Genomic DNA, 23,222 nt, shown 5'->3' on the forward strand with positions numbered 1-23,222 from the left:
TTTTTAATTTATATACCTTATTTTATTTTATTTTATTTTTTTAAAAGGACTTTATCTTCACCATGCCTGGTTGTCCAAATTAGGCATAATAATGTGTTAATTCCACGACTGTATACATCGGTTGATATCGGTTGATATCGGTATCGGTAATTAAGGGTTTGGTCAATATCGGAATATCGGATATCGGCAAAAAGCCATTATCGGACATCCCTATTAAGAACCACTGTTTTAGCTATTTGGATGTTCTAGTTTTTATTTTTATTTTTATTTTTTATTATCTTTTTATTTATTTATTTATTTTTTTAATACACTGTAGCACTTTGAGGTTGTTTACTCAATGTAAAGTGTTTTTTTTTTTTTACAAATAAAATCTATTATTATTATTATTATTTTTTTTACGTTTTCTGCTGGTGGTGCGCCTCCGGATTTTTTAATGAAAAAAATGTGCCCCAAAAAAGGTTGAAAAACACTGCTATACAATACTGGATCAGGCATTGTACTTTGTACTCCGCCGCTCGTGACCGCGCACGCAGAAAACGTCAGCGTGGCGAGGAAAGAGTGTCGGCGGCGCGCGGAGAAGGTTTGATGACGTCACCGAGGCGCCCTGGCTGCTCCTGCTGGGCAAAAAAAGAAAAAAAAAGATGGGAAAATCAGGTAAGACAAAACTATCGACTTGCTGGCAGTGACAAATCGCACGTTGTTCTGCCATTTAATGCGCATTAGTCGGACTGTTGGAGTAGCGACTTGGCGGCAAGAAAGCTGTTTTATTGCCGAGCTTCTCCCCACTATTGTGTTAGTAAGCGAGGAGGGGAGGAAAAAGGAGGTTCTGCTCGCTTACTCGGTGTCGTAATAATGTGTCTGCTTCTTAAAAATTGTGGGAAAATATTATTTTACTAAGTCAGAGTTCCTATTTAATCCAGTTCTACAAGGAGAGTTTTTTTTCCTTCCCTCCCTTCATTTGCTGCTTTTTACACGTAAACGTCCGCACAACAGTGACATTATTGCCGCTAAAACGTCACGTTTGGCTCTCCTGCCTCCAAAGGGGAAAAAAAAAAAGAGAATTGTCTAATAGTTCGATGCTGAGTGGGAATAAATGTTGCATATTTACCAGCTAGAATGGTTAGCATTCCCCGTTAGCCGGGTAGGTTGACGTGACGTTAGCCGCTAGCAAAGAAAGGCCACGCAGGCTGACTGCAAAATATGTGCCAAAATATACTTTTATACGAGCCAACTATAATCATACTAAGTCCTGGCCCACCCGATAGGAATACAACTATACAATTAGATCAGGCCAGGGCAATTATTTTAGCTCGGGGGCGGGCAAATTTAGAGAAAAAAAGGTGTCTGGGGGCTCTATCTATCTATCTATCTATCTATCTATCTATCTATCTATCTATCTATCTATCTAGTCAAGGTTTCTGTGGTTTATCCGTTATACGGTGCTCAATACCGGGGTAAAGCGTAATAGGAAAAAATACAGGTTCTATATCATCCCGACAAGCCTGTTTCGCAGGTTTCCCTGCTCGTCAGGGGATGAGGGAAACCATTAGTGTCTTTATTGGAACAAAACATCTTGGGGTACATTTTTTTTAGTTATATTGTAAAACGTTTTTACTCGAATGGTTCAAATACAGGGGCTATATCATCCCTACAAGCCCGTTTCGCAGGTTTCCCTGCTCGTCCACTATGGACTGGACTCTCACTATTATGTTAGAGCCACTATGGACTGGACTCTCACACTATTATGTTAGATCCACTATGGACTGGACTCTCACTATTATGTTAGATCCACTATGGACTGGACTTTCACTATTATGTTGGATCCACTATGGACTGGACTCTCACTATTATGTTAGATCCACTATGGACTGGACTCTTACTATTATGTTAGATCCACTATGGACTGGACTCTCACTATTATGTTAGATCCACTATGGACTGGACTCTCACAATATTATGTTAGATCCACTATGGACTGGACTCTCACTATTATGTTAGAGCCACTATGGACTGGACTCTCACACTATTATGTTAGATCCACTATGGACTGGACTCTCACTATTATGTTAGATCCACTATGGACTGGACTTTCACTATTATGTTGGATCCACTATGGACTGGACTCTCACTATTATGTTAGATCCACTATGGACTGGACTCTTACTATTATGTTAGATCCACTATGGACTGGACTCTCACTATTATGTTAGATCCACTATGGACTGGACTCTCACAATATTATGTTAGATCCACTATGGACTGGACTCTCACACTATTATGTTAGATCCACTATGGACTGGACTCTCACACTATTATGTTAGATCCACTATGGACTGGACTCTCCCACTATTATGTTAGATCCACCACGGACTGGACTCTCACAATATTATGCTAGATCCACTATGAACTGGACTCTCACACTATTATGTTAGATCCACTATGGACTGGACTCTCACTATTTTGTTAGATCCACTATGGACTAGACTCTCACTATTATGTTAGATTCACTATGAACTGGATTCTCACACTATTATGTTAGATCCACTATGGACTGGACTCTCACACTATTATGTTAGATCCACTATGGACTAGACTCTCACTATTATGTTAGATCCACTATGGACTGGACTCTCACTATTATGTTAGATCCACTATGGACTGGACTCTCACACTATTATGTTAGATCCACTATGGACTGGACTCTCACTATTTTGTGAGGGCAATTATTTTAGCTCGGGGGGCGGGCAAATTTAGAGAAAAAAAAAGGTGTCTGGGGGCCTCTATCTATCTATCTATCTATCTATCTATCTATCTATCTAGTCAAGGTTTCTGTGGTTTATCCGTTATACGGTGCTCAATACCGGGGTAAAGCGTAATAGGAAAAAATACAGGTTCTATATCATCCCGACAAGCCTGTTTAGCAGGTTTCCCTAAATCCCCTGACGAGCAGGGAAACCATTAGTGTCTTTATTTGAACAAAACATCTTCGGGTACATTTTTCTTAGTTATATTGTAAAACGTTTTTACTGGAATGGTTCAAATACAGGGGCTATATCATCCCTACAAGCCTGTTTCGCAGGTTTCCCTGCTCGTCAGGGGATGAAAGATTGAGGGAAACCATTACTGTCTTTATTGGAAGAAAACATCTTAGGGTACATTTTTCTTAGTTATATTGTAAAACGTTTTTACTCGAATGGTTTAAATACAGGGTCTATATCGTCCCGACAAGCCTGTTTTGCAGGTTTCCCTGCTCGTCAGGGGAGGAAAGATTTAGGGAAATCATTATTGTCTTTATTGGAACAAAACATCTTCGGGTACATTTTTCTTAGTTATATTGTAAAACGTTTTTACTCGAATGGTTTAAATACAGAGGCTATATTGTCCCGACAAGCCTGTTTCGCAGGTTTCCCTGCTCGTCAGGGGATGAAAGATTTAGGGAAACTATTATTGTCTTTATTGGAACTAAACATCTTAGGGTACATTTTTCTTATATATTGTAAAACGTTTTTACTCGAATGGTTTAAATACAGGGTCTATATTGTCCCGACAAGCCTGTTTTGCAGGTTTCCCTGCTCGTCAGGGGATGAAAGATTTAGGGAAACTATTGTCCTTATTGGAACAAAACATCTTAGGGTACATTTTTCTTAGTTATATTGTAAAACGTTTTTACTGGAATGGTTCAAATACAGGGGCTATATCATCCCTACAAGCCTGTTTCGCAGGTTTACCTGCTCGTCAGGGGATGAAAGATTTAGGGAAACCATTACTGTCTTTATTGGAACAAAACATCTTAGGGTACATTTTTCTTAGTTATATTGTAAAACGTCTTTACTCAAATGGTTCAAATACAGGGGCTATATCATCCTGACAAGCCTGTTTTGCAGGTTTCCCTGCTCGTCAGGAGATGAAAGATTTAGGGAAACCATTACTGTCTTTATTGGAACAAAACATCTTAGGGTACATTTTTCTTGGTTATATTGTAAAACGTTTTTACTCGAATGGTTTAAATACAGGGTCTATATCGTCCCGACAAGCCTGTTTTGCAAGTTTCCCTGCTCGTCAGGGGATGAAAGATTTAGGGAAACCATTACTGTCTTTATTGGAACAAAACATCTTAGGGTACATTTTTCTTAGTTATATTGTAAAACGTTTTTACTCGAATGGTTTAAATACATGGTTTATATCGTCCCGACAAGCCTGTTTTGCAGGTTTCCCTGCTCGTCAGGGGAGGAAAGATTTAGGGAAACCATTATTGTCTTTATTGGAACAAAACATCTTAGGGTACATTTTTCTTAGTTATATTATAAAACCTTTTTACTCGAATGGTTTAAATACAGGGTCTATATCGTCCCGACAAGCCTGTTTTGCAGGTTTCCCTGCTTGTCAGGGGAGGAAAGATTGAGGGAAACCATTACTGTCTTTATTGGAACAAAACATCTTAGGGTACATTTTTCTTAGTTATATTGTAAAACGTTTTTACTCGAATGGTTCAAATACAGGGGCTATATCATCCCTACAAGCCCGTTTCGCAGGTTTTGCTGCTCGTCAGGGGATGAAAGATTTAGGGAAACCATTATTGTCTTTATTGGAACAAAACATCTTAGGGTACATTTTTCTTAGTTATATTGTAAAACGTCTTTACTCAAATGGTTCAAATACAGGGGCTATATCATCCCTACAAGCCCGTTTCGCAGGTTTCCCTGCTCGTCAGGGGATGAAAATTATACATGACAAACAGAAATGGCATCACTGAACTAGGGCTGGGCGATATGGCCTTTTTTTAATATTGCGATATTTTAAGGCCATACTGCGATACATGATATACAGGTAAAAGCCAGTAAATTAGAATATTTTGAAAAACTTGATTTATTTCAGTAATTGCATTCAAAAGGTGTAACTTGTACATTATATTTATTCATTGCACACAGACTGATGCATTCAAATGTTTATTTCATTTAATTTTGATGATTTGAAGTGGCAACAAATGAAAATCCAAAATTCCGTGTGTCACAAAATTAGAATATTGTGTAAGGCTAATACAAAAAAGGGATTTTTAGAAATGTTGGCCAACTGAAAAGTATGAAAATGAAAAATATGAGCATGTACAATACTCAATACTTGGTTGGAGCTCCTTTTGCCTCAATTACTGCGTTAATGCGGCGTGGCATGGAGTCGATGAGTTTCTGGCACTGCTCAGGTGTTATGAGAGCCCAGGTTGCTCTGATAGTGGCCTTCAACTCTTCTGCGTTTTTGGGTCTGGCATTCTGCATCTTCCTTTTCACAATACCCCACAGATTTTCTATGGTGGTTAAGGTCAGGGGAGTTGGCGGGCCAATTTAGAACAGAAATACCATGGTCTGTAAACCAGGCACGGGTAGATTTTGCGCTGTGTGCAGGCGCCAAGTCCTGTTGGAACTTGAAATCTCCATCTCCATAGAGCAGGTCAGCAGCAGGAAGCATGAAGTGCTCTAAAACTTGCTGGTAGACGGCTGCGTTGACCCTGGATCTCAGGAAACAGAGTGGACCGACACCAGCAGATGACATGGCACCCCAAACCATCACTGATGGTGGAAACTTTACACTAGACTTCAGGCAACGTGGATCCTGTGCCTCTCCTGTCTTCCTCCAGACTCTGGGACCTCGATTTCCAAAGGAAATGCAAACCAAACCAACCCAAACCATCAGTGATGGTTTGGGGTGCCATGTCATCTGCTGGTGTCGGAACTAAGTAGGCTAAATAACTTTAAACTTTAATACATGCTCGGATAGGCCAGTATCGGTCAGTATCGGTATCGGTCGGTATCGGATCGGAAATGCAAAAACAATATCGGTATCGGATCGGAAGTGCAAAAACCTGGATCGGGACATCCCTAGTCAGGAATATCCTCAAGTTAATTTGTCCGATTAATACAGACGTTTTGTTAACGCTGTATTATAAAAAATAATTATTTAAAAAAACAAAAAAACAAGTATCCTTCCAGCAACGGGCAGTCAAAGCCGAAGTGTTATCGATCGCTGTCAATGACGTAAGAGAAAATGACCCCGGAAGTAAATGGGGGGGAAGGTTTTTGTAGGGGGAAGACATTTGGCGTGACACTACATCTCTGCTGGGAGAGGGCGTATGCGTATGTGACGTGTGTCGTGACAGTATGTGACGTGTGTAAGAAGGTGCACTTGCTGTCTGTGAGAGGGAGACACAGGAAAGAGTGAGAAGAGCCTGTCGTGTAATGCCAGCAGCTAAAAGCAACTGCGTGAGAATCCACAGACCTGTGGATGTGTTGAAGGTGTGCTGGAAAATGCGGAACGGAAATTAGGGAGCAGCAGAAAAGTGGAATGTATTATTTAAATCGGTGCGTTGGAATACATGGACCAGGTTTTTTTTTTAAAAACTGGATCTGGATCGGCATTTTCCCATGCCTTGCCGATACGCATTTTTTTGCAAATATCGGCGGCCGATCCGATCCAAATATCGGATCGGGACATCCCTACTACAATGTAGACACATAGAATCATCATACTGCTGTGATTATATGCATCAAGTGTTCATTCAAGGCTAAGGCAAAATATGGAGATATACAGGTAAAAGCCAGTAAATTAGAATATTTTGAAAAACTTGATTTATTTCAGTAATTGCATTCAAAAGGTGTAACTTGTACATTATATTTATTCATTGCACACAGACTGATGCATTCAAATGTTTATTTCATTTAATTTTGATAATTTGAAGTGGCAACAAATGAAAATCCAAAATTCCGTGTGTCACAAAATTAGAATATTACTTAAGGCTAATACAAAAAAGGGATTTTTAGAAATGTTGGCCAACTGAAAAGTATGAAAATGAAAAATATGAGCATGCAACCCCACAGATTTTCTATGGGGCTAAGGTCAGGGGAGTTGTCGGGCCAATTTAGAACAGAAATACCATGGTCCGTAAACCAGGCACGGGTAGATTTTGCGCTGTGTGCAGGCGCCAAGTCCTGTTGGAACTTGAAATCTCCATCTCCATAGAGCAGGTCAGCAGCAGGAAGCATGAAGTGCTCTAAAACTTGCTGGTAGACGGCTGCGTTGACCCTGGATCTCAGGAAACAGAGTGGACCGACACCAGCAGATGACATGGCACCCCAAACCATCACTGATGGTGGAAACTTTACACTAGACTTCAGGCAACGTGGATCCTGTGCCTCTCCTGTCTTCCTCCAGACTCTGGGACCTCGATTTCCAAAGGAAATGCAAAATTTGCATGGTTGGGTGATGGTTTGGGGTGCCATGTCATCTGCTGGTGTCGGTCCACTCTGTTTCCTGAGATCCAGGGTCAACGCAGCCGTCTACCAGCAAGTTTTAGAGCACTTCATGCTTCCTGCTGCTGACCTGCTCTATGGAGATGGAGATTTCAAGTTCCAACAGGACTTGGCGCCTGCACACAGCGCAAAATCTACCCGTGCCTGGTTTACGGACCATGGTATTTCTGTTCTAAATTGGCCCGCCAACTCCCCTGACCTTAACCACCATAGAAAATCTGTGGGGTATTGTGAAAAGGAAGATGCAGAATGCCAGACCCAAAAACGCAGAAGAGTTGAAGGCCACTATCAGAGCAACCTGGGCTCTCATAACACCTGAGCAGTGCCAGAAACTCATCGACTCCATGCCACGCCGCATTAACGCAGTAATTGAGGCAAAAGGAGCTCCAACCAAGTATTGAGTATTGTACATGCTCATATTTTTCATTTTCATACTTTTCAGTTGGCCAACATTTCTAAAAATCCCTTTTTTGTATTAGCCTTAAGTAATATTCTAATTTTGTGACACACGGAATTTTGGATTTTCATTTGTTGCCACTTCAAATCATCAAAATTAAATGAAATAAACATTTGAATGCATCAGTCTGTGTGCAATGAATAAATATAATGTACAAGTTACACCTTTTGAATGCAATTACTGAAATAAATCAAGTTTTTCAAAATATTCTAATTTACTGGCTTTTACCTGTATACTGTATGGTGTATCGTGACATGGCCTAAACATATGGAGATATTAATAAAAGGCCATACCGCCCAGCCCTAGGGACAACCCTAGTGTGAAGTAGAGTTGTGCGTCCAACACAAAGCATGTTGTTGAATTTCTCACCATCTCACTGGTTGAAAGTGTTGCTGAGTGTGTATTTTTGTACGATGCTATTTACAGGAAAGTGTTTCTTCTCTGCAGATTGGCGTCATATTTAGCGACAGCGGCTGCACGGGCTCCTGGTGGAGAAGGGACATCTGCGTATGCCGCCTGTCGCTCTCAACGTGGAGGGACTTATTTGATCATGAACACTGAGCCGTGCGCCTCCAGCTGAGCAAGCTCGCCACAACCACCGCCACACATCCGCCAGATTATTAACCCCACACCTCCTTTTGCGGCCTCCCGTTCGACATGTACGGTAGCGCCCGCTCCGTCGGCAGAGGGGACGCCAACCACGGCGGCGGCGGCAGGGATGCAGGCGGCAGCCAGGGCTCAGGCCGCTCCCCTCGGCTCCCGCGCTCCCCCCGCATGGGCCACCGTCGCACCAACAGCACGGGAGGAAGCGGAGGCGGTCCGGGCGGACCCGGAGGCAAGACGCTCTCCATGGAGAACATCCAGTCCCTCAACGCCGCGTACGCCACCTCAGGGCCCATGTACCTGAGCGACAACGAGGTGGCCATGGGCGGCGGCGAGCACCTGCCCAAGACCGTGGGAGTGGCCGTGACCACCATGGGGAGACAGAGGGTGACCTACGGGTCCAGGAGCAGCGGCGGCGGCGGCGGAGTGGTGGCGGCGAGCACTCCCAACATCTCAACCTCAGGCGCGGTGCTGCCTGCAGGACTGATGGCGGGGGACGCTTTGGCTTTTGGGGACCACCACATGGCGTCGACCGTACCCCATTCTTTACGGCAGGCCAGGGACAACACCATCCTGGACCTTCAGACACAACTTAAGGAGGTAACCTTTGTTCATGTTCTGAACTCCTGTTTCAATGCCAGCATGGTATTAAATAGACTGCATGCCTACATGTGGCTTAGCTCCTTATCACTAACCCCTTCTTCAAAGTCTCTTGAGGACTTCTTCTTGAAGTCCTTAGACCAGTGTTTTGCAACCTTTTCTGAGCCGAGGCACATTTTTTTCACTGGCACACCACCAGCAGAAAACATTAAAATAACGAAACTCAGTTGACAGTAAAAAGTCGTTGTTGGGTATGACTTTAAAGCATAACCAAGCATGCATCCATATAGCTCTTGTCTCAAAGTAGGTGTAGTGTCACCACCTGTCACATCACGCCCTGACTTATTTGGAGTTTTTTGCTGTTTTCCTGTGTGTAGTGTTTTAGTTCTTGTCTTGCGCTCCTATTTTGGTGGCTTTTTCTCTTTTTTTGGTATTTTCCTTCCGCAGTTTCATGTCTTCCTTTGAGCGATATTTCCCGCATCTACTTTGTTTTAGCAATGAAGAATATTTCAGTTGTTTTTATCCTTCTTTGTGGGGACATTGGTGATTGTCATGTCATGTTCGGATGTACATTGTCTTTGCTCCACAGTAAGTCTTTGCTGTCGTCCAGCAATCTGTTTTTGTTTATTTACTTAGCAACCATTTCCAGATCCGCAGGAACCTACCACATAGCGAAGGACATACACTATTTGATTTCCTATTATGCAGCTCATTTTTAAAATCATAAAAAAAGAAAACTCATCAGCCGATATTGACAGTAAAGAGTCGTTCTCGCAATTGTTGGGTATGAATTCCAACCTTAGCCAAGCATGCATCAAAATAGCTCTTGTCTCAAAGTAGGTGTATTGTCACCACCTGTCACATCACGCTGTGACTTATTTGGAGTGTTTTGGTGTTTTCCTGTGTGTAGTGTTTTAGTTCTTGTCTTGCGCTCCTATTTTGGTGGCTTTTTCTCTTTTTTTTGGTATTTTCCTTTAGCAGTTTCATGTCTTCCTTTGAGCAATATTTCCCCCATTTACTTTGTTTTAGCAATCAAGAATATTTCAGTTGTTTTTATCCTTCTTTGTGGGGACATTGTTGATTGTCATGTCATGTTCGGATGTACATTGTCTTTGCGCCACAGTAAGTCTTTGCTGTCGTCCAGCATTCTGTTTTTGTTTACGTTGCAGCCAGTTCAGTTTTAGTTTCGTTTTGCATAGCCATCCCTAAGCTTCGATGCCTTTGTGTTTATTTGTGGTTTAAGCATTAGATACCTTTTTTTTACCTGCACAATGCCTCCCGCTGTCGTCTGCATATTGTGATCACGACAAACCATGTTTCCGACATCTACACAGCAATTAGCTACCTGCTGCCACCTACTGATATATATATATGTGTGTGTGTGTGTGTGTGTGTGTGTGTGTATATGTGTATATATATATATATACATATACACACACACTATGTGTATTTGAGTGTATAAATACGTGTGTATTTTCACATCATTACATCCCTAGTGGGTAGTAGCATGTAAAAATCTGGGGGATTATACAGTATGTAAAAAAAATTGTACATTCCTTCCATATAGCATGGTATATATTTCATTCATGCTGTGATTTAGACTCTCACAGTCCATGTTTAAGTTCCACAGCTCCAGACCAGGACCACCATTCTGTACACAGACTACTCTGAAGTACAGTATATCCAAGTACTAGCTGTAGTATAGAGTTTGATGGAATGTCAGGGGTGTACTCTCTTCTCTGCCATACCGTACAAGGGTAGTAGAGAGCCAGGAAAAATGTGTGGTATGCATTTGAAGGGAGCCTTCTAGTGTAGATTGCCGCACGATAACGCAGTGGTGTGACCTTGGATTGGCTGCCCAGCAAGTTGTTCAGAAAGTACATCAAAAGAAGCTTGATTGTGTGAATGCTCCAATGTAGTCTACACCAAAATTAATCTGTTTATTATTCCACTTCTTCTTCTCCAGATTTTGGCGCGCTCTACCTTCCACATTTTTCAACCGATTCAAACCCTTCCAACTTCAAACCGTTCAGCCTACTCGGGAATCGCGGGCTTTTCCTTGACAAATTCCAAAAATTCCCAGAATTCCATGTTTTCCGGGACATTTCTCTCATTCAAAATGAATTGACCATTTTTAAAACTCGCACCATTTCCACATTTTTCAACCTATTCATACCATTCCACCTTCAACACGTTCCACCATTCTGGAAATTCAAACTTCCCTTTTTCCAAGTTCAAAACAATTCCAGGATTTTCCAGAATTCCTGGTTTTCCAGAGCCCTATTTCCACCCTTTTTTCTGGCGACCACTGCTTCCACATTTTTCAACGCATTTCAACCGTTTCACCGTCAAAACATTCCTCTTAATTACGACAAAAAACTAAGTTGTTTTTTGAACTGCAAAAGTTCACCGGTTTTCCAGAAATTCCAGGAATTCCGTAATACCATTTCTCAATTCAACATGTTACTTCTTCAACATTTCTCTACAGATTTGAATTTTTTTTTAACACCAACCATTTCAACTCATTCAGACCATTCTTTTTTTAAATTTATTTATTTATTTATTTTTTACCATTTTAAAAAAAATTCCCACTTTTCCCGAAATTCCCAATTTTTTCTGAAATTCCCATTGAAATCAATGGGACATTTTTCAAAGTTCCACAACTTCAAAATATTCAGCCTGTTCGGGAATTGTGTGCTCTACTTCAACAATTCCAAAAAAATACCCGGATTTCCTATAGTTTTTTTTTTTTGCATTTTCCCCATTCAAAATGAATTGGCCATTTTTCAAACTTCTACAATTCCCACATTTTCAAACCATTCCACCTTTAACACATTACACCATTCTGAGAATTCAAACTTCCCTTTTTCCAAGTTCAAAACAATTCCAGGATTTTCCAGAATTCCTGGTTTTCCAAAGCCCTATTTCCACCCTTTTATCTGGCGGCCACTGTTTCCACATTTTTCAACGCATTTCAACTGTTTCATCGTCAAAATATTCCTCTTAATTACGACAAAAAACTAAGTTGTTTTTTGAACTGCAAAAGTTCACCGGTTTTCCAGAAATTCCAGGAATTCCGTAATACCATTTCTCAATTCAACATGTTACTACTTCTTCAACATTTCTCCACCGATTTAAACATTTTTAACACCAACCATTTCAACTCATTCAGACCATTCAAGTTTGTTTGTTTTTACCATTTAAATTTTTTTTACCGCTTTTCCCGAAATTCCAAATTTTTTCTGAAATTCCTATTGAAATCATTAGGGCATTCTTCAAAGTTCCACAACTCCCACATTTTTGATCTGATTCAAACAGTTTCAACTGCAAAATATTCAGCCTGTTCATGAATTGTGTGCTCTACTTCAACAATTCTAAAAAAAAAATGCCCGAATTTCCCATAATTCCTTTTTGTTTTGCATTTTCCCCATTCCAAATGAATTGGACATTTTTCAAACTTCCACAATTCCCACATTCTTCAAACCATTCCACCTTCAACCCATTCAAACCATTCTGGAAATTCAAACTTCCCTTTTTCCAAGTTCTTAACAATTCCAAGATTTTCCAAAATTCCTGGTTTTCCAAAGCCCTATTTCCACCCTTTTTTCTGGCGACCACTGCTTCCACATTTTCCAACGCATTTCAACCATTCCACCGTCAAAACATTTCTCTTAATTACGACAAAAAACTAAGTTGTTTTTTGAACTGGAAAAGTCCCCGGTTTTCCAGAAATTCTAGGAATTCCGTAATACCATTTCTCAATTCAACATGTTTCTTCTTCAACATTTCTCCACTGATTTCAAAAATTTTAACACCAACCATTTCAACTCATTCAGACCATTCAAGTTTTTTTTTACCATTTAAATTTTTTTCCCCGCTTTTCCCGAAATTCCAAATTTTTTCTGAAATTCCCATTGAAATCAATAAGGCGTTCTTCAAAATTCCACAACTCCCACATTTTTGATCTGATTCAAACAGTTTCAACTGTAAAATATTCAGCCTGTTCAGGAATTGTGTGTTCTACTTCAACAATTTAAAAAACAACAACCCGGATTTCCCATAATTCCTTTTGTTTTGCATTTTCCCCATTCCAAATGAATTGGCCATTTTTCAAACTTCCACAATTCCCACATTCTTCAAACCATTCAAACCATTCCACCTTCAAACCATTCTGGAAATTCAAACTTCCCTTTTTCCAAGTTCCTAACAATTCCAAGATTTTCCAAAATTCCTGGTTTTCCAAAGCCCTATTTCCACCCTTTTTTCTGGCGACCACTGCTTCCAAATTTTCCAATGCATTTCAACCGTTCCATCGTCAAAACATTCCTCTTAATTAGGACAAAAAACAAAGTTGCTTTTTGAACTGGAAAAATTCTCGGTTTTCCCCAAATTCCAGGAATTTTGTAATACCATTTCTCAAATCAACATGTTACTTCTTCAACATTTCTCCATCGATTAGAATTTTTTTTAACACCAACAATTTCAACTCATTCAGACCTTTTTTTTTTTTTTTACCATTTTCAAAAAAATTCCCACTTTTCCCGAAATTCCCAATTTTTTCTGAAATTCCCATTGAAATCAATGGATCATTCTTTAAAATTCCACAACTCCCACATTTTTGATCTGATTCAAACAGTTTCAACTGCAAAATATTCAGCCTGTTCAGGAATTGAGTGCTCTACTTCAACAATTCTAAAAAAAAAAATACCCAAATTTCCCATAATTCCTTTTTTTTTTTTGCATTTTCCCCATTCCAAATGAATTGCCCATTTTTCAAACTTCCACAATCCCCCCCCATTCTTCAACCCATTCAAACCATTCCACCTTTAACACATTCCACCATTGTGGAAATTCAAACTACACTTTTTCCAAGTTAAAAAAAATTCCAGATTTTCCCGAAATTCCCTAATACCATTTACTACTTCAACATTTCTTGCCCGATTTAAACAATTCTAACACCAACCAATTCAGCTCATTTAGGACATTCATGCTCCTAATCATTTTCAAAAAAATCCTGCTTTTCCCCAAATTTCCAGGAAATTCCCATTGAAATGAATGGGACATTTTTCCAAGTTGCACAATTCCCACATTTTTCAACCTATTCAAACCATTCCAACATCAACACATTCCACTCATCCTGGACATTCAAACTAGCACTTTCCCAAGTTCCAAACCAAATTCCGCTTTCCCTGGAAATTCAAACTCTTAAACCATTTCAGCGTTTAAATGATTTCAACATTTAAACCATTTCTACATTCATCCTACATTCCATTAGCATTTCAGTTCTACTTCAACATTGGAGCATTCACACGCAATTCCTTCAGGAATTGCCTCTTCTAGTTTGAAGAAGTTGTTTTCACGCTCAAGTTTTTTTATCTCCGTGTCCTAGGTTCTGCGGGAAAACGAGTTGCTGCGGCGGGAAGTGGAAGTCAAAGAGAGCAAGCTGAGCTCTTCCATGAATTCCATCAAGACGTTCTGGAGCCCGGAGTTGAAAAAGGAGCGAGCGCTGCGCAAAGACGAGGTGTCAAAGATTTCCGTGTGGAAGGAACAATACCGTGTGATTCAAGACGAGGCTCAGGTGGGCGTTTTCATGAATTTCATACACTATATTGCCAAAAGTATTTGGCCACCTGCCTTGACTCACATATGACCTTGAAGTGCCATCCCATTCCTAACCCATAGGGTTCAATATGATGTCAGTTCACCTTTTAGACTTAGACTTCATTTTGTTGTCATTCAAATGTGAACTTTACAGTACAGTCAGGACTCTGTGCAGGCCAGTCAAGTTCATCCTACACCAGACTCTGTCATCCATGTCTTTATGGACCTTGCTTTGTGCACTGGTGCAGAGTCATGTTAGAACCCTGTTCCCACAAGGTTGGGAGCATGGATTTGTCCAAAATGTTTTGGTATCCTGGAGGATTCAAAGTTCCTTTTTACTGGAACTAAGGGGCCAAGCCCAACTCCTGAAAAAACAACCCCACACCATAATTCCTCCTCCACCAAATTTCACCCAATGAGACTTGATGAAACCATTCAAAACAGGGTTGCTCGTGTATGCAGTACTCTCGCCACTGACATCCACTGTAATGATACCAAGTGCAATAGCGTATCTAGTCGATACTACCGTATTTTCCGCACCATAAGCCGCCCTGGGTTATAAGCCGCGCCTTCAATGAACGGCATATTTCAAAACTTTGTCCACCTATAAGACGCCCCGTGTTATAAGCCGCATCTAACTGCGCTAAAGGAATGTCAAAAAAACAGTCAAATAGGTCAGTCAAACTTTAATAATATATTAAAACCAGCGTGATGTGGGCGCGCATGGAGTCGTATATCAACATGGACGGAGCTGCGTGAAAAAAGCCACCCGGCCTCTTCGCGTAAACTTAAACTTACCTTAACCACTCGCTCATCTTTTCTTCATCCATCCATCCCTTCGAGTTAGCTTTTATGATGACGCCGGCTGGAAAGGTCTCTTTTGGCAAGGTCTTCCTTTTGAATATCACCATGGGTGGAAGTTTCTGGCCATTAGCATGGCAAGCTAGAACCACAGTGAAGGATGACTTCTCATTCCCTGTGGTGCGAATATTCACCGTACGTGCTCCCGTTGTATCCACAGTGCGGTTCACAGGAATATCAAAAGTCAGTGGAACCTCGTCCATGTTGATAATGTTCTCTGGCCGGATCTTTTTTTCAGCTATCTTGTTTTTACAATATGCACGGAAAGTAGCCAGCTTTTCTTGAAAGTCTTTAGGCAGTTGCTGTGAAATAGTAGTCCGTGTGCGGATGGAGAGATTGCGTCTTTTCATGAACCGGAAACCTGTCGCTTAGTAGGAGCCATTTTGTGGTCTTTACAGATGTAAACACACAAAGGAAATGAAACGTAATATCCGCGCACTTCTTCTTCTTCTTCTACGCGGGCGGGTGGTTGCTTACAGTAGAAGAAGAAGCGCTTCCTGTTCTATGGGGGCGGGTGCTTACCTTGGCGGTTGCTTACCGTAGAAGAAGAAGCACTTCCTCTTCTACGGGGAAAAAAGATGGCGGCTGTTTACCGTAGTTGCGAGACCGAAACTTTATGAAAATGAATCTTAATATTAATCCATATATAAAGCGCACCGGGTTATAAGCCGCACTGTCAGCTTTTGAGTAAATTTGTGGTTTTTAGGTGCGGCTAATAGTGCGGAAAATACGGTACTATGATTACATCAATATTTTTTTTCCTTTTTTCAAAATGGATATTATGTTTATAAAGTCAGTAAATACGTCCCTGGACACATGAGGACATTGAACATGACCAATGTATGATCCTGTAACTACTTGGTATCGGGTCCATACCTAAATGTGTGGTATCATCCATAACTAATGTAAAGTATCAAACAAGAGAAGAATACGTGATTATTACATTTTAGCAGAAGTGTAGATATATCGCGGAAATCGTACGTTTAACAGTGACTGGACAACAATATACGAATGTATTGAAATTGCTGATTTTGTGATGTATTTCGTGTTTGTGGTCATGTTGTTTAACTCTGGCGATCAAAGCAGGTTAAATACATTTAGCACTGAATTTGACCAGCAGAGGGCGATAAAGCTACACTTTAGGTTTAATCGTGTTGAGCCACGCGTGTGCAATGTTTGCCGTGTGTATTAACATTAAACCTTCTTTTTTATTTACATCTCATACACAATGGATATTATTTATGTAAATTCACAATGTACGTTATACTTTTGTACAGTTTATATTTTCAGTCTTACGAACCTAAATAAAGGAAGACGGTAAAGAAAATAGTTAAATCATCAATAAAAAAACTTCGCTTCTGTTTCTTCATGCTGTTAACTATCTGTCTAGCTGCACACGCTGAAACGTAAAGGGATCAATTCTATTGCACAGTTAGATTTTTTTAGGGACCGAGGACCCTATTGTATTTCTAGCGTTTTATTATTATACCGCCGCCTCTTTGAGCTGTAATTTGACCCCCTTACATGCTTCAGAACTCACCAAATTGGACACACACATCAGGACTGGCGAAAATTGCGATCTAATCAAAAAAACAAACCCCAAAACTCAAAATTGCGCTCTAGCGCCCTCTAGGAAGAAAACACAGACAAAACTGCCTGTAACTCCCAGTAGGAATGTCGTAAAGACATGAAACAAAAACCTCTATGTAGGTCTCACATAGACCTATATACACTGACAATCCCCAGCAAAAATCAACAGGAAGTTTGCAATTCCCCCTTCAAAACAAAAGTTGTGTAAAAACAGTCACCTTTTTTAAAACATTATCTCCTCTGAGCGCGTTTGTCGTGTAATTTGACACCCTTAACATGCTTCAGAACTCACCAAATTGGACACACACATCAGGACTGGTGAAAATTGCGATCTAATCAAAAAAACAAACCCCAAAACTCAAAATTGCGCTCTAGCGCCCCCTAGGAAGAAAACAGACAAAACTGCCTGTAACTCCCAGTAGGAATGTCGTAGAGACATGAAACAAAAACCTCTACGTAGGTAAATAAATAAATGATAAATGGGTTATACTTGTATAGCGCTTTTCTACCTTCAAGGTACTCAAAGCGCTTTGACAGTATTTCCACATTCACCCATTCACACACACATTCACACACTGATGGCGGGAGCTGCCATGCAAGGCTTTGCTAACCAGCAGCCATCAGGAGCAAGGGGTGAAGTGTCTTGCCCAAGGACACAACTGACGTGACTAGGATGGTAGAAGGTGGGGATTGAACCCTAGTAAGCAGCAACCCTCCGATTGCTGGCACAGCCACTCTACCAACTTCGCCACGCCGAACCTATATAGGTCTCACCTATATATAGGTGAGTTCTAACATGCTTCAGAACTCACCAAATTGGACACACACATCAGGACTAGCGAAAATTGCGATCTAATCAAAAAAACAAACCCCAAAACTCAAAATTGCGCCCTCTAGGAAGAAAACAGACAAAACTGCCTGTAACTCCCAGTAGGAATGTCGTAGAGACATGAAACAAAAACCTCTATGTAGGTCTCACATAGACCTATACACACTGACAATCCCCAGCAAAAATCAACAGGAAGTTTGCAATTCCCCCTTCAAAACAAAAGTTGTGTAAAAACAGTCACCTTTTTTTAAAACATTATCTCCTCTGAGCGCGTTTGTCGTGTCGGCTTCAAATTAGCACAGGAGAGAGATTGAACCCTTCTGATTAAGAGTTGATGAAAGAGTATTAATCACTGCTCCGGTTTGGATTTTATGAGCCCTCAAAGTCGGCCTCGTCCATCGCTGCTTGCAGCTTTAATTTTGTTTGTATCTGCTTTTAGTGGTAAGATCTAGGCCCCTTGCATACTCTGCTAGTTTGCACTCTGTTTACTGCACAGTAGCCGTATTGCAGTGGTTCTTAACCTTGTTGGAGGTACCGAACCCCACCAGTTTCATATGCGCATTCACTGAACCCTTCTTTAGTGAAAAATAAAATGTTTTTTTTTTTTCAAATTCAAGACAGTTATATGTTTTTGGTAACACTTTAACACTTTTTGCAGCAGCGTAAAACTACCCTCCAGGGAGACGTTTTTTTACCATTTCAAATTATTCTACTATTTTTGGTGCAGCTTTTATATGGATCGTGCAGGTGTTCCTAATTTAGTGGCCAGTAAGGCGTGTATGATGTTTTGTTTCAATGCTTGGCCATTGTTAATGTTGTGGCAGTACAGTAATAACACGGCTGTCCAAGCTCTGTCGGGGAGGCTGAATTGAAGCGAAGAAGCCATGATTGTTCCATTATGATCCTTAATGAAAGGGCAGCTCCCTCTAATATGCCCCTGCTGAGTCACAGAATCACAGTGGACTAATTCCACTAATGCCTCACCAGCGGCGCGCTAACGAGTGGGTGTTGTAATTTAAAGATGTCTGCTTTCACATGTCTGCCTGCACCTCCCACAGTGGTGCACACATGCACCTCCAAGGCCTTTTGCTCTTATACTATATACAAACCCCGTTTCCATATGAGTTGGGAAATTGTGTTAGATGTAAATATAAACGGAATACAATTATTTGCAAATCCTTTTCAACCCATATTCAATTGAATGCACTACAAAGACAACATATTTGATGTTCAAAATCATAAACTTTTTTTTTTTTTTTGCAAATAATAATTAACTTAGAATTTCATGGCTGCAACACGTGCCAAAGTAGTTGGGAAAGGGCATGTTCACCACTGTGTTACATAGCCTTTCCTTTTAACAACACTAAGTAAACGTTTGGGAACTGAGGAGACACATTTTTGAAGCTTCTCAGGTGGAATTCTTTCCCATTCTTGCTTGATGTACAGCTTAAGTTGTTCAACAGTCCGGGGGTCTCCGTTGTGCTATTTTAGGCTTCATAATGCGCCACACATTTTCAGTGGGAAACAGGTCTGGACTACAGGCAGGCCAGTCTAGTACCCGCACTCTTTTACTATGAAGCCACGTTGATGTAACACGTGGCTTGGCATTGTCTTGCTGAAATAAGCAGGGGCGTCCATGGTAACGTTGCTTGGATGGCAACATATGTTGCTCCAAAACCTGTATGTACCTTTCAGTATTAATGGTGCCTTCACAGATGTGTAAGTTACCCATGTCTTGGGCACTAATACACCCCCATACCATCACACATGCTGGCTTTTACACTTTGCGCCTAGAACAATCCGGATGGTTCTTTTCCTCTTTGGTCCGGAGGACACGACGTCCACAGTTTCCAAAAACAATTTGAAATGTGGACTCGTCAGACCACAGAACACTTTTCCACTTTGTATCAGTCCATCTTAGATGAGCTCAGCCCCAGCGAAGCCGACGGCGTTTCTGGGTGTTGTTGATAAACGGTTTTCGTCTTGCATAGGAGAGTTTTAACTTGCACTTACAGATGTAGCGACCAACTGTAGTTACTGACAGTGGGTTTCTGAAGTGTTCCTGAGCCCATGTGGTGATATCCTTTACACACTGATGTCGCTTGTTGATGCAGTACAGCCTGAGGGATCGAAGGTCACGGGCTTAGCTGCTTACGTGCAGTGATTTCTCCAGATTCTCTGAACCCTTTGATGATATTACGGAGCGTAGATGGTGAAATCCCTAAATTCCTTGCAATAGCTGGTTGAGAAAGGTTTTTCTTAAACTGTTCAACAATTTGCTCACGCATTTGTGGACAAAGTGGTGACCCTCGCCCCATCCTTGTTTGTGAATGACTGAGCATTTCATGGAATCTACTTTTATACCCAATCAATCATGGACTTGTTTCTTCAGCATTGTCCACACGTTTAAGTCCGGACTTTGGGAAGGCCATTCTAAAACCTTCATCCTAGCCTGATTTAGCCATTCTTTTACCACTTTTGACTTGGTTTGGGGTCATTGTCCTGTTGGAACACCCACCCAACTGCGCCCAAGACCCAACCTCCGGGCTGATGATTTTAGCTTGTCCTGAAGAATTTGGAGGTAATCCTCCTTTTTTATTGTCCCATTTACTCTCTGTAAAGCACCAGTTCCATTGGCAGCAAAACAGGCCCAGAGCATAATACTACCACCACCATGCTTGACGGTAGGAATGGTGTTCCTGGGATTAAAGGCCACACCTTATCTCCTCCAAACATATTGCTGGGTATTGTGGCCAAACAGCTCCATTTTTGTTTCATCTCGCCACAGAACTTTCCTCCAGAAGGTCTTATCTTTGTCCATGTGATGTCAGATGTAATGTCCAAAAATTCCCAGAATTCCCAGTTTTCTGGGACATTTTCCCCATTCAAAATGAATTGGCCATTTTTCAAACTTCTACCATTTCCACATTTTTCAACGGATTCAAACCATTCCACCTTCAACATGTTACACCATAATGGAAAATTAAACTACCTTTTTTCCAAGTTCCAAAAAATTCCAGGATTTTCCAGAATTCCTGGTTTTCCGAAGCCCTATTTCCCCCCTTTTTTCTGGCGACTACTCCTCCCACATTTTTCAACGCACTTCAACCTTTCTACCGTCAAAAGATTCCCCTTAATTAGGACAAACAACTAAGTTGTTCTTTGAACTGGAAAAATTCCCGGTTTTCCCTAAATTCCAGGAATTTCGTAACAGGCCCAGAGCATTATACTACCACCACCTCGCTTGACGGTAGGAATGGTGTTCCTGGGATTAAAGGCCACACCTTATCTCCTCCAAACATATTGCTGGGTATAGTGGCCAAACAGCTCCATTTTTGTTTCATCTCACCACAGAACTTTCCTCCAGAAGGTCTTATCTTTGTCCATGTGATGTCAGATGTAATGTCCAAAAATTCCCAGAATTCCCAGTTTTCTGGGACATTTTCCCCATTCAAAATGAATTGGCCATTTTTCAAACTTCCACCATTTCCACATTTTTCAACGGATTCAAACCATTCCACCTTCAACATGTTACACCATCATGGAAAATTAAACTACCTTTTTTCCAAGTTCCAAAAAATTCCAGGATTTTCCAGAATTCCTGGTTTTCCGAAGCCCTATTTCCACCCTTTTTTCTGGCGACTACTCCTCCCACATTTTTCAACGTACTTCAACCTTTCTACCGTCAAAAGATTCCCCTTAATTAGGACAAACAACTAAGTTGTTCTTTGAACTGGAAAAAATCCCGGTTTTCCCTAAATTCCAGGAATTTCGTAACAGGCCCAGAGCATAATACTACCACCACCTCGCTTGACGGTAGGATTGGTGTTCCTGGGATTAAAGGCCACACCTTATCTCCTCCAAACATATTGCTGGGTATTGTGGCCAAACAGCTCCATTTTTGTTTCATCTGACAACAGAACTTTCCTCTAGAAGGTCTTGTCTTTGTCCATGTGATGTCAGATGTAATGTCCAAAAATTCCCAGTTTTCTGGGACATTTTCCCCATTCAAAATGAATTGGCCATTTTTCAAACTTCCACCATTTCCACATTTTTTAACGGATTCAAACCATTCCACCTTCAACATGTTACACTATCATGGAAAATTAAACTACCTTTTTTCCAAGTTCCAAAAAATTCCAGGATTTTCCAGAATTCCTGGTTTTCCGAAGCCCTATTTCCACCCTTTTTTCTGGCGACTACTCCTCCCACATTTTTCAACATTTCTACCGTCAAAAGATTCCCCTTAATTAGGACAAACAACTAAGTTGTTCTTTGAACTGGAAAAATTCCCGGTTTTCCCTAAATTCCAGAAATTTCGTAACAGGCCCAGAGCATAATACTACCACCACCACCTCGCTTGACGGTAGGCATGGTGTTCCTGGGATTAAAGGCCTCACCTTTTCTCCTTCAAACATATTGCTAGGTATTGTGGCCAAACAGCTCCATTTTTGTTCCATCTGACCACAGAACTTTCCTCCAGAAGGTCTTATCTTTGTCCATGTGATGTCAGATGTAATGTCCAAAAATTCCCAGAATTCCCAGTTTTCTGGGACATTTTCCCCATTCAAAATGAATTGGCCATTTTTCAAACTTCCACCATTTCCACATTTTTCAACGGATTCAAACCATTCCACCTTCAACATGTTACACCATCATGGAAAATTAAACTACCTTTTTTCCAAGTTCCAAAAAATTCCGGGATTTTCCAGAATTCCTGGTTTTCCAAAGCCCTATTTCCACCCTTTTTTCTGGCGACTACTCCTCCCACATTTTTCAACGCACTTCAACCTTTCTACCGTCAAAAGATTCCCCTTAATTAGGACAAACAACTAAGTTGTTCTTTGAACTGGAAAAAATCCCGGTTTTTCCTAAATTCCAGGAATTTCGTAACAGGCCCAGAGCATAATTCTACCACCACCTCGCTTGACAGTAGGGATGGTGTTCCTGGGATTAAAGGCCTCACCTTTTCTCCTCCAAACATATTGCTGGGTATTGTGGCCAAACAGCTCCATTTTTGTTTCATCTGACCACAGAATTTTCCTCCAGAAGGTCTTATCTTTGTCCATGTGATGTCAGATGTAATGTCCAAAAATTCCCAGAATTCCCAGTTTTCTGGGACATTTTCCCCATTCAAAATGAATTGGCCATTTTTCAAACTTCCACCATTTCCACATTTTTCAACGGATTCAAACCATTCCGCCTTCAACATGTTACACCATCATGGAAAATTAAACTACCTTTTTTCCAAGTTCCACAAAATTCCAGGATTTTCCAGAATTCCTGGTTTTCCGAAGCCCTATTTCCACCCTTTTTTCTGGCGACTACTCCTCCCACATTTTTCAACGCACTTCAACCTTTCTACCGTCAAAAGATTCCCCTT

The 23,222-nt window shown here is 40.9% G+C and overlaps 1 protein-coding gene across 6 annotated transcripts in view; it reads left to right on the top strand.

Moving 5' to 3' along the window:
• The first annotated feature begins 514 nt into the window (after positions 1-514).
• Positions 515-23,222, top strand: part of LOC133571970 (ELKS/Rab6-interacting/CAST family member 1-like) — a 69,121-nt gene continuing 46,413 nt past the window's right edge. For all 6 annotated transcript variants that reach the window (XR_009810473.2, XR_009810475.2, XR_009810474.1 and 3 more), the window contains exons 1-3: positions 515-654; positions 8,203-8,958; positions 14,348-14,536. Coding sequence is in view for 3 of the 6 variants with exons in the window: in XM_061924537.1 (XP_061780521.1) it covers positions 8,413-8,958; positions 14,348-14,536 (735 nt within the window). In the remaining 3 variants the exon portion in view is untranslated. The remainder of the gene's footprint in view (positions 655-8,202; positions 8,959-14,347; positions 14,537-23,222) is intronic.

This window comes from Nerophis lumbriciformis, linkage group LG29 (assembly GCF_033978685.3).
Source record: "Nerophis lumbriciformis linkage group LG29, RoL_Nlum_v2.1, whole genome shotgun sequence".
Classification (NCBI taxonomy): domain Eukaryota; kingdom Metazoa; phylum Chordata; class Actinopteri; order Syngnathiformes; family Syngnathidae; genus Nerophis; species Nerophis lumbriciformis.